At 40.1% G+C, this 12,305-nt stretch overlaps 1 protein-coding gene across 5 annotated transcripts in view; it reads left to right on the top strand.

Annotated features, from left to right (window-relative positions):
* The window catches only part of IMPG2 (interphotoreceptor matrix proteoglycan 2), an 87,543-nt gene that overhangs the window by 8,157 nt on the left and 67,081 nt on the right, over nucleotides 1-12,305 (top strand). For 3 of the 5 annotated variants that reach the window (XM_042998686.1, XM_042998685.1, XM_042998684.1), the window contains exon 1: nucleotides 11,167-11,586. In XM_042998686.1, the coding sequence (XP_042854620.1) occupies nucleotides 11,497-11,586 (90 nt within the window). In that variant the 5' untranslated portion in view covers nucleotides 11,167-11,496. Of the gene's footprint in view, nucleotides 1-11,166; nucleotides 11,587-12,305 lie in introns of those variants that run through there. The other 2 variants (XM_007095970.3, XM_042998687.1) reach the window with 2 other exon arrangements.

The following is a 12,305-nucleotide window of genomic DNA, read 5'->3' as shown; positions in this document are numbered from 1 at the left end:
TTTCTCTACATCTTTGCCAGCACTATGATTTTCCTTAAAAAAAAAAAAATTACAACCATCCTAGTAGGTGTGAAATGATATGCCCTGGTTTTGATTTGCATTTCTCTAGTGATTAATAACATTGGACATCTTTTTATTTGCTTTTTGGTCATTTGAATATCCTCTTTTGAAGTATCTTTAGATCCTTCCCATTTTTTAATTGGGTTGGTTTTTTTTATTATTGAGTTATAACAGTTCTTTATATATTCTAGATACAAGTTTCTTATTGGAAAAATGAATTGAAAGTATTTCTTCTCATTCTGTGGGTTGTCTTTTCACTTTCTTGATGGTGTCTTCCATGTACTAAAGTTTTTGTTTTTGATAAAGTTCAATTTATCTATTTGTTCTTTTTCAAAATAGTTTTGGTTATTTAGATTCATTGTAATTCCATATGAATTTTATTTTTCTTTTTTTTAGAGAGAAAGAGAGTACAAGCAGGGGGAGAGGGGCAGAGGAGAAAGAGAATGTGAGGCAGGTGACACGCTCAGCATGGAGCCCGATGTGGGGCTCATTGCCACAACCTGAGCCAAAATCAAGAGTCAGACACTGAACCAACTGAGCCATGCAGCCACCCCTCCATATGAATTTTAGGACTAGCTTGTCAATTTCTATAAAGAAGTCAACCAGCGTTTTGATAGGATTGCATTGGATCAAGTTGGAGATATTACTATCTTAATAATGTTGATGATTCATGTCTGGATGCTTTAATTTGCATTTCTCTGAAGATGAATGATAGCACTTTTTCACACATTTATTGGCTTTTTGTATCTCTTCCTTTATAAAGTGTTCCAGTCTTTTACATGTTTTTTTTTTTTTTTTTAGTGTTTATCTTTGAGACAGAGCATGAGCGGGGTAGGGGCAGAGAGAGGGAGACACAGAATCTGAAACAGGCTCCAGGCTCTGAGCTCTCAGCACAGAACCCGATGTGGGCCTCGAACCCACGAACTGTGAAATCATGACCTGAGCTGAAGTCAGACACTCGACCAACTGAGCCACCCAGGCGCCCCTTTTACCTGTTTTAAAAATTGGATTGTTTGACTTTTTATTAGAGAGTTGTAGAAATTCTTTAAATATCCTAAATACCAGTTCTGTGTCATATATGTATTTTGAATATTTTCTGCCAGAGGTATCCTTTGCCTATCCATTTTTTATTAATAGTGTCTTTGATAAATAGTTGTTAATTGTGATAAATTCTAATTTCTATTTTTTTCTTTTATAATTGCTGCTTTTAAAAAATTTTATTTTAGAGAGACAGAGCAAGCAAGGGAGAGGGGCAGAGAGAGAGAGAGAGAGAGAGAGAGAATCTTAAGTAGGCTCCACGCAGAGCCAGATGCATGGCTTGATCCCACAATCTGTGATCATGACCTAAGCCAAAATCAAGAGTCAGACAATCAACTGAGACACCTAGGTTCCCCTATAGTTGTTGCTTTCTGTGTCCTGTTTATGAAAGCTTTGCCTATCTTCAAGTCATATAAACGTTCTTCTGTCTTTTCTCTTAGGATCTTCATAATATTAGCCTTCATATTTCAAATTATTTTCTGTGTGTACTGTAAATAAGTTATTGAGATTTTTTTTTCTTTCTATAGAGATATATAGTAAAACCTTGGTTTGTGAGCTTAATTTGTTCTAGAAACATGCTTATGATCGAAAGCACTTGTATATCAAAGCAAATTTCCTCATAAGAAATAATGGAAACTCAAATGATTCATTCCACAAGCCAAAAATATTCATATAAAAATGATTACAATACTGGGGCACCTGGGTGACTCAGTCGGTTAAGCATCCAACTGTGGCTCACATACGATCTCACAGTTCATGAGTTCAAGCCCTGCATCGTGCCCTGTGCTGATAGCTCAGAGCCTGGAGCATGCTTTGGATTCTGTGTCTCCTTGTCTCTCTGCCCCTCACCTGCTCATGCTCTGTCTCTCTCTCTCTCTCAAAAATAAACAAACATTAAAAAGATTAGAAAAAATATTACAATGCTGTAATATAATACAAAATAATAAAGAAAATACAAAATAGAAGGAAAAATAACCACACTTACCCTTGAAAACCTTCGTGGCTGGTGTGAGGGAGACAAGAGAGAGGAGGGTAATTGTGTAGGACTTTCCCTATCACTAACAGAATCACTGCTATCTATTGGCTCAGTGGAATCTTTTTGGGCATAGGGACAATTGTATACATTTGCACAGATGTTGACTACAATACAGTATTAATAAGCTTTTGTCATATATTGTATTTAAGGTAACTGGCAATAAGGCAGCAGAGGAAAGGGTCTCTATCTGCAGTCAGCCTGACCTAGAATGAAGCAAAGCATTCCTAAGCAAACTCTTGTATGGAGAAGCAAAGGACTGTCCACAGGTGCTTTGAAGTGGCAAAAAATACTTTAGTGCCAGTTGTGGGCACCTACCAACATTCTGAAAAATCACTGATTGCTTCCAAACACCACAGCCTGAGATTGAGCATCTGAGCATGGGAGAGGATCACCCACAATACTGCAGTGAGAGAGAGAGAGAGAGAGAGAGAGAAAGAGAACACCACTGGCTTAGTTGTGATTATGTGACATTAGGCATCATGTGCTACTCGTATTGCCATTCATTGCTCGTTTATCAAGTTAAAATTTAAAGTGTTTGCTTAACTTGCAGAACACTCACTGAACAAGTTACTTGCAATCCAAGGTTTTATTGTATGGTTTCAGTCATAATATTTTTTATAGTTTCTTTGAATCACTTTATTTCATAACCAGACCTTACAGACATTCTTTTTTTTTTTTTTCTTTTTTTAGTTTTTACCAACCTAGACTTTCACCTTTGCATTGTCTTCTGGTGGGCACTAAATTTTCATTTGGAAGTTTTAGGATGAAGAAAGGAAGAACTATGAATCTGCAGGTGGTCAGCTCTGTCTCAGTCAGCCTTAGCTGGATTCTTCTGTATACTGTATGATCACAAGTTCGAAAGAACAGTTATAAGGATGCAGTTAGTTCACTGAAAGAGAAAACTAAGTTTGCAAACAAAGGTTTATTTTAACCCTGAAAAATCAATTGATGGAGAAACTTTAAATATTCGTATATTTTCCTCTCTGTTAAAACTCGAGTCTTGTTCTTTGGCTTAGACTATCTTCTTCCATCAAACAACTGTCAGACACCCAGAATCCATTATGGTTATAATACTGGTATTCATGTAGCACTATGTGATTTATAAAATACTCTCACAGGTAGGTAGGTAAAGCAGTAATGATTTATCCAATTAAATAAGAGGGATGAGGGGCGCTTCGGTGGTTCAGTCATTTGAGCCTCTGACTCTTGATTTTGGCTCATGTTGTCATCCCAGTGTTGTGGGATTGAGCCCGGTATCAGGCTCTGTGTTGAGCATGGAGCCTGCTTAAGATTCTGTCGCTCTCCCTGTCTCCCCGACTCGAGTTTGCTCACTCTGTCTCTCGCTCGCTCACTCGCTGTCTCTCAAATAAACAAATAAATAAAGCACATTGCAGTGCTGACCGGCTAGATAAGTTACCTGTGGTTATGAAGCTGGGGCTAGAATTTAGATCTGACTCTGTGAGTTCAGGGGCTCCACCTCAATATGTTACTGGATAAGCATTCAGTTTTCTTGAGACGAAAAATAATGGTCTTGAGAGAGGAAGATGGCGGCGTAAGAGGACGCTGGGCTCACCGCGCGTCCTGCTGATCACTTAGACTCCACCTACACCTGCCTAACTAACCGAGAAAACCACCAGAAGTCTAGCAGAATGGAGTCTCCGGAGCCAAGCGCAGACGAGAGGCCCACGGAAGAGGGTAGGAAGGGCGGAGAGGCGGTGCGCGCTGCACGGACTGGCGGGAGGGAGCCGGGGCGGAGGGGCAGCCTGCCGGCCAAGCAGAGCCCCCAAATCTGGCTTGCAAAAGCGGAGGGGCCGGACGGAGTGTGTTCTGACAGCAAGCGCGACTTAGCGTCTGGGAGGTCATAAGTTAACAGCTCTGCTCGGAAAGCGGGAAGGCTGGAGGACAAAGGGAAGGAGAGGTGCTGAGCCCCCAGAGACAGAGCTCAGCTTGGCGGGGAACAAAGGCGCTCGCCAGCGCCATCTCCCCCGCCCATCCCCCAGCCAAAATCCCAAAGAGAACCAGTTCCTGCCAGGGAACTTGCTCGCTCCGCGCAAACACCCAACTCTGTGCTTCTGCGGAGCCAAACCTCCAGCAGGGGATCTGACTCCCTCCCGCTGCCACAGGGCCCCTCCTGAAGTGGATCACCTAAGGAGAAGAGAGCTAAGCCTGCCCCTCCTGCCCCCGTGCACCTTGCCTACCCACCCCAGCTAATACGCCAGATCCCCAGCACCACAAGCCTGGCAGTGTGCAAGTAGCCCAGACGGGCCATGCCACCCCACAGTGAATCCCGCCCCTAGGAGAGGGGAAGAGAAGGCACACACCAGTCTGACTGTGGCCCCAGCGGTGGGCTGGGGGCAGACATCGGGTCGGACTGCGGCCCCGCCCACTAACTCCAGTTATACACCACAGCACAGGGGAAGTGCCCTGCAGGTCCTCACCACGCCAGGGACTATCCAAAATGACCAAACAGAAGAATTCCCCTCAGAAGAATCTCCAGGAAATAACAACAGCCAATGAACTGATCAAAAAGGATTTAAATAATATAACAAAGTGAATTTAGAATAATAGTCATAAAATTAATCGCTGGGCTTGAAAACAGTATAGAGGACAGCAGAGAATCTCTTGCTACAGAGATCAAGGGACTAAGGAACAGTCACGAGGAGCTGAAAAACACTTTAAACGAAATGCAAAACAAAATGGAAACGACGACGGCTCGGATTGAAGAGGCAGAGGAGAGAATAGGTGAACTAGAAGATAAAGTTATGGAAAAAGAGGAAGCTGAGAAAAAGAGAGATAAAAAAATCCAGGAGTATGAGGGGAAAATTAGAGAACTAAGTGATACACTAAAAAGAAATAATATACGCATAATTGGTATCCCAGAGGAGGAAGAGAGAGGGAAAGGTGCTGAAGGGGTACTTGAAGAAATTATAGCTGACAACTTCCCTGAACTGGGGAAGGAAAAAGGCATTGAAATCCAAGAGGCACAGAGAACTCCCTTCAGACGTAACTTGAATCGATCTTCTGCATGACATATCATAGTGAAAATGGCAAAATACAAGGATAAAGAGAACATTCTGAAAGCAGCAAGGGGTAAACGTGCCCTCACATATAAAGGGAGACCTATAAGACTCGTGACTGATCTCTCTTTTGAAACTTGGCAGGCCAGAAAGGATTGGCACGAGATCTTTAATGTGCTGAACAGGAAAAATATGCAGCCGAGAATCCTTTATCCAGCAAGTCTGTCATTTAGAATAGAAGGAGAGATAAAGGTCTTCCCAAACAAACAAAAACTGAAGGAATTTGTCACCACGAAACCAGCCCTACAAGAGATCCTAAGGGGGATCCTGTGAGACAAAGTACCAGAGACATCACTACAAGCATAAAACATACAGACATCACAATGACTCTAAACCCGTATCTTTCTATAATAACACTGAATGTAAATGGAGCCAACCAAAAGACATAGGGTATCAGAATGGATAAAAAAACAAGACCCATCTATTTGCTGTCTACAAGAGACTCATTTTAGATCTGAGGACACCTTTAGATTGAGAGTGAGGGGATGGAGAACTATTTATCATGCTACTGGAAGCCAAAAGAAAGCTGGAGTAGCCATACTTATATCAGACAAACTAGACTTTAAGTTAAAGGCTGTAACAAGAGATGAAGAAGGGCATTATATAATAATTACAGGGTCCATCCATCAGGAAGAGCTAACAATTATAAATGTCTATGCACCGAATACTGGAGCCCCCAAATATATAAAACAATTACTCACAAACATAAGCAACCTCATTGATAAGAATGTGGTAATTGCAGGGGACTTTAACACCCCACTTAAAACAATGGATAGATCATCTAGACACATGGTCAAAAAAGAAACAAGGGCCCTGAATGATACATTGGATCAGATGGACTTGACAGATATATTTAGAACTCTGCATCCCAAAGCAACAGAATATACTTTCTTCTCGAGTGCACATGGAACATTCTCCAAGATAGATCATATCCTGGGTCACAAAACAGCCTTTCATAAGTATACAAGAATTGAAATTATACCATGCATGCTTTCAGACCACAATGCAATGAAGCTTGAAATCAACCACAGGAAAAAGTCTGGAAAACCTCCAAAAGCATGGAGGTTAAAGAACACCCTACTAAAGAATGAGTGGGTCAACCAGGCAATTAGAGAAGAAATTAAAAAATATATGGAAACAAACAAAAATGAAAATACAACAATCCAAACGCTTTGGGATGCAGCGAAGGCAGTCCTGAGAGGAAAATACATTGCAATCCAGGCCTATCTCAAGAAACAAGAAAAATCCCAAATATAAAATCTAACAGCACACCTAAAGGAAATAGAAGCAGAACAGCAAAGGCAGCCTAAACCCAGCAGAAGAAGAGAAATAATAAAGATCAGAGCAGAAATAAACAATATAGAATCTAAAAAAACTGTAGAGCAGATCAAGAAACCAAGAGTTGGTTTTTTGAAAAAATAAACAAAATTGACAAACCCCTAGCCAGGCTTCTCAAAAAGAAAAGGGAGATGACCCAAATAGATAAAATCATGAATGAAAAAGGAATTATTACAACCAATCCCTCAGAGATACAAACAATTACCAGGGAATACTTGAAAAATTATATGCCAACAAATTGGACAACCTGGAAGAAATGGACAAATTCCTAAACACCCACACTCTTCCAAAACTCAATCAGGAGGAAATAGAAAGCTTGAACAGACCCATAACCAGTGAAGAAATTGAATCAGTTATCAAAAATCTCCCAACAAATAAGAGTCCAGGACCAGATGGCTTCCCAGGGGAGTTCTACGAGACGTTTAAAGCAGAGATAATACCTATCCTTCTCAAGGTATTCCAAGAAATAGAAAGTGAAGGAAAACTTCCAGACTCATTCTATGAAGCCAGTATTACTTTGATTCCTAAACCAGACAGAGACCCAGTAAAAAAAGAGAACTACAGGCCAATATCCCTGATGAATATGGATGCAAAAATTCTCAATAAGATACTAGCAAATCGAATTCAACGGCATATAAAAAGAATTATTCACCATGATCAAGTGGGATTCATTCCTGGGCTGCAGGGCTGGTTCAACATTCGCAAATCAATCAACGTGATACATCACATTAATAAAAGAAAAGATACGAACCATATGATCCTGTCAATCGATGCAGAAAAGGCTTTGACAAAATCCAGCACCCTTTCTTAATAAAAACCCTTGAGAAAGTCGGGATAGAAGGAACATACTTAAACATCATAAAAGCCATTTATGAAAAGCCCACAGCTAACATCATCCTCAATGGGGAAAAACTGAGAGCTTTTTCCCCCGAGATCAGGAACATGACAGGAATGCCCACTCTCACCGCTGTTGTTTAACATAGTGTTGGAAGTTCTAGCATCAGCAATCAGACAACAAAAGGAAATCAAAGGCATCCAAATTGGCAAAGATGAAGCCAAGCTTTCGCTTTTTGCAGATGACATGATATTTTACATGGAAAATCCGATAGACTCCACCAAAAGTCTGCTAGAACTGATACATGAATTCAGCAAAGTTGCAGGATACAAAATCAGTGTACAGAAATCAGTTGCATTCTTATACACTAACAATGAAGCAACAGAAAGACAAATAAAGAAACCGATCCCATTCACAATTGCACCAAGAAGCATAAAATACCTAGGAATAAATCTAACCAAAGATGTAAAAGATCTGTATGCTGAAAACTATAGAAAGCTTATGAAGGAAATTGAAGAAGATATAAAGAAATGGAAAGACATTCCCTGCTCATGGATTGGAAGAATAAATATTGTCAAAATGTCAATACTACCCAAAGCTATCTACACATTCAATGCAATCCCAATCAAAATTGCACCAGCATTCTTCTCGAAACTGGAACAAGCAATCCTAAAATTCATATGGAACCACAAAAGGCCCCGAATAGCCAAAGTAATTTTGAAGAAGAAGACCAAAGCAGGAGGCATCACAATCCCAGACTGTAGCCTCTACTACAAAGCTGTCATCATCAAGACAGCATGGTATTGGCACAAAAACAGACACATAGACCAATGGAATAGAATAGAAACCCCAGAACTAGACCCACAAACGTATGGCCAACTCATCTTTGACAAAGCAGGAAAGAACATCCAATGGAAAAAAGACAGTCTCTTTAACAAATGGTGCTGGGAGAACTGGACAGCAACATGCAGAAGGTTGAAACTAGACCACTTTCTCACACCATTCACAAAAATAAACTCAAAATGGATAAAGGACCTGAATGTGAGACAGGAAACCATCAAAACCCTAGAGGAGAAAGCAGGAAAAGACCTCTCTGACCTCAGCCGTAGCAATCTCTTACTCAGCACATCCCCAAAGGCAAGGGAATTAAAAGCAAAAATGAACTATTGGGACCTCATGAAGATAAAAAGCTTCTGCACAGCAAAGGAAACAACCAACAAAACTAAAAGGCAACCAACGGAATGGGAAAAGATATTTGCAAATGACATATCGGACAAAGGGCTAGTATCCAAAATCTATAAAGAGCTCACCAAACTCCACACCTGAAAAACAAATAACCCAGTGAAGAAATGGGCAGAAAACATGAATAGACACTTCTCTAAAGAAGATATCCGGATGGCCAACAGGCACATGAAAAGATGCTCAACGTCGCTCCTTATCAGGGAAATACAAATCAAAACCACACTCAGATATCACCTCACGCCAGTCAGAGTGGCCAAAATGAACAAATCAGGAGACTATAGATTCTGGAGAGGATGAGGAGAAACGGGAACCCTCTTGCACTGTTGGTGGGAATGCAAATTGGTGCAGCCACTCTGGAAAGCAGTGTGGAGGTTCCTCAGAAAATTAAAAATAGACCTACCCTATGACCCAGCAGTAGCACTGCTAGGAATTTACCCAAGGGATACAGGAGTACTGATGCATAGGGGCACTTGTACCCCAATGTTTATAGCAGCACTCTCAACAATAGCCAAATTATAAAGAGTCTAAATGTCCATCAACTGATGAATGGATAAAGAAATTGTGGTTTATATACACAATGGAGTACTACATGGCAATGAGAAACAGCGAAATATGGCCCTTTGTAGCAACGTGGATGGAACTGGAGAGTGTGATGCTAAGTGAAATAAGCCATACAGAGAAAGACAGATACCATATGTTTTCACTCTTATGTGGATCCTGAGAAACTTAACAGAAACCCATGGAGGAGGGGAAGGAAAAAAAAAAAAAAAGAGGTTAGAGTGGGAGAGAGCCAAAGCATAAGAGACTCTTGAAAACTGAGAACAAACTGAGGGTTGATGGGGGGTGGGAGGGAGGGGAGGGTGGGTGATGGGTATTGAGGAGGGCACCTTTTGGGATGAGCACTGGGTGTTGTATGGAAACCAATTTGACAATAAATTTCATATATTGGAAAAAAAAATATTTCTAGCTCCTAAAGCTAACCTATAATTAGGAGTAGCTTATTTCATGAAGTAGTGAGCTAAATTAACCTGGAATAGTCAAACCTATCACATGGTTATTTAGCACATAGAGTACACAGCACATACTGCTAATAGAAAAAAAAAAAATAATGGTCTTGATCTCTGTGCATTTAAATCCTTCTTTCTCCCTTAGCGCTCTGCTCCTCTTCCCTCCCATCTCAGTCTGTCTGTTGTCCACAGTGTCTGGCATTTGGCCAATGAAATGGTTACAGGAAACCAGTATACTTAATGTATACAAAATGTGCAGACAGTCTGTTTAGCATCTATTCAGATTTGATGCTTTGGAATAACTTAGCAGATAGACTGAATTTGTTTTGAATATAGTAGTACATTTCTCCTAAAAATCATTAATTTTTTAGTCCTCATATCATAAAAAGATTTTTTTGAGTGTAACTGACATACAATATTAAATTAGTTTCTGGGTGCCTGGGTGGCTCAGTGGGTTGAGTGTCTGACTTTGGCTTAGGTCATGATCTCACAGTTGGTGAGTTTGAGCCCCACGTCAGGCTCTGTGCTGACAGCTCAGAGCCTGGAATGTGCTTTGGTTTCTGTGTCTTCCTCTCTCTCTGCCCCTCCTCCACTTATGCTCTGTCTCTTTTCAAAAATAAACATTAAAAAATAAAAATAAATAACTAAATAACTTTCAAATATACAAGGTAGTGATTCTGCAAGTTTCTACATTATGCCATGCTCACCACAAGTATAGCTACAATCTGTCACCATGCAATGCTATTACAATGTCATTGACTATATTCCTTATGCTGTGCATTATATTCCTGTGACTTATTCATCCCATAACTGGAACCCTATATCTCTCACTTCCCTTCACCCATTTGGTATCCTCCCACCTCCCTCCCCTCAGGCAACCACCCGTTTGTTCTCTACTTCTATCTTTTTTTTAGTTAATAGATTTTAATGTTTAGAGAAGTTTCAGGTTTACAGAAAAATTGAGCAGAAAGTCCAGAGAGTTACCTATACTGCCACTCTTCCACACACACATTTTTCCCTCTTATTAGCATTTTGTATTAGTGTAGCACATTTGTTACAATTGATGAGCCAAAATGGACAGACACACTATTCTTAATTAGAGCTCATATTGTGTTTTGAGAAATGTATAATGACGTGTTTCCATTATTACAGAGTCGTACAGAGTGACTTCCTTGCCCTAAAAAAACCACTGTTCTTCACCTCTTTGTCTTTCCCTTCCCCCAACCCCTGGCAACCACTGATCTTTTTACAATTTTCATACTTTGGCCCTTTCCAGAATGTCATATCATTGGAATTATACAGTATGTAGCTTTTTCAGATTGGTTTCTTTTACTTAGCAATATGCATTTAAGTCTTCACCATGTCTTTTCATAGCTTGAAACCTCATTTATTTTTATCACTGAATAATACTGCATCATATGGATATATCACAGTTTGTTTATTTTTTTGCCTTTTTAAGTATTTTCAACATCTGCTTCACTCTCATAAAGCACAAACATGGATTTTTTTTAAGAGATGGGAAAAAAAAAAAAACCAACCCCTGCCTATTAGAAAGTGAATTAAATTCCTCTGTAAAGGAAAGGAGTGGGGAGTGCACATTCTCTTCATATCTGAAAAGTTTAAACTGGACATACATAAACAGAAGAACTTTGAGAATCATTCCTATGTCCTTCTAGAATGGACACTGTGGGCAAGAGTGCCTTGGAAATCTGAATAAATAGGTTCATGATCATTGTGAGAACCTGAAAGTACTTTCCATAAAAATTCCTCTTTGTCTGTTGTCCAGTGTGTCAGGAAGCTGTCTGGGAAGCCTTCCGGACATTTTGGGATCGACTTCCTGGACGTGAGGAATATCGTTACTGGATGAATTTGTGTGAGGATGGAAACACAACTATATTTGAAATGGGCACAAATTTTAGTCAGTCTGTGGAACATAGAAATTTAATTATGAAGGTAAGTGTACTAACCAGGGAAGAATTGCTGGACTATTGTAGGAGTGCCTACACACAGCTCAGGCTTGAAGGAAGAAAGAGCAACACCAAACACCTGCATTGCTTTTGTTGTTGAATTAGGCTATTTGAGTGAGCTGCCATAGGGCATGGCCGAGTCTTTGTATCCCTAGCTCTGGCTGTTAAAATAAACATTGTTAACCCAGTAAGAGCCTCAGGCTTATGTTTATAAATGTAAATATTTGGAAATAATACTCAGCAAAGGTTTAGGCTAAGAATATAAGTCTGGGAGAGTCACTCTTGCCAAGGTTTTGCATATTATCAATTCAGAATAGCTACCAATGACACTAAGATATAGTTCATTGAATAAATGTTTAGTAAAGTATAAATATGATTCTACTTAATGAATTTGCTTACTTATTTTCCTTCTTTTAGAGCTATCTTATTCTTAGCAAAGGATAAATAAGCATGCATATAGACAAATTACCTGCCCACCTTTCCCTTTTCATGTAGCATGCATGTATTCATGATGAGAAAATAGAGAGTGAGAAGGGGGAGAGGCAGAGAGAGAGGGAGACAGAAGATCCAAAGTGGGCTCCATGCTAGCAACAGAGAGCCTGATGTGGGCTCTGTCCCATGAACCTTGAGATCATGACCTGAGCTGGAGTCGGACACTTAACCAACTGAACCACCCAGGTGTCCCTCTTCTGTTATGTTTTTAAC

Source organism: Panthera tigris, chromosome C2, assembly GCF_018350195.1.
Source record: "Panthera tigris isolate Pti1 chromosome C2, P.tigris_Pti1_mat1.1, whole genome shotgun sequence".
Classification (NCBI taxonomy): Eukaryota; Metazoa; Chordata; class Mammalia; order Carnivora; family Felidae; genus Panthera; species Panthera tigris.
Note: the sequence above shows the minus strand (reverse complement) of the source record. Positions and strands in the feature narration are given on the sequence as shown.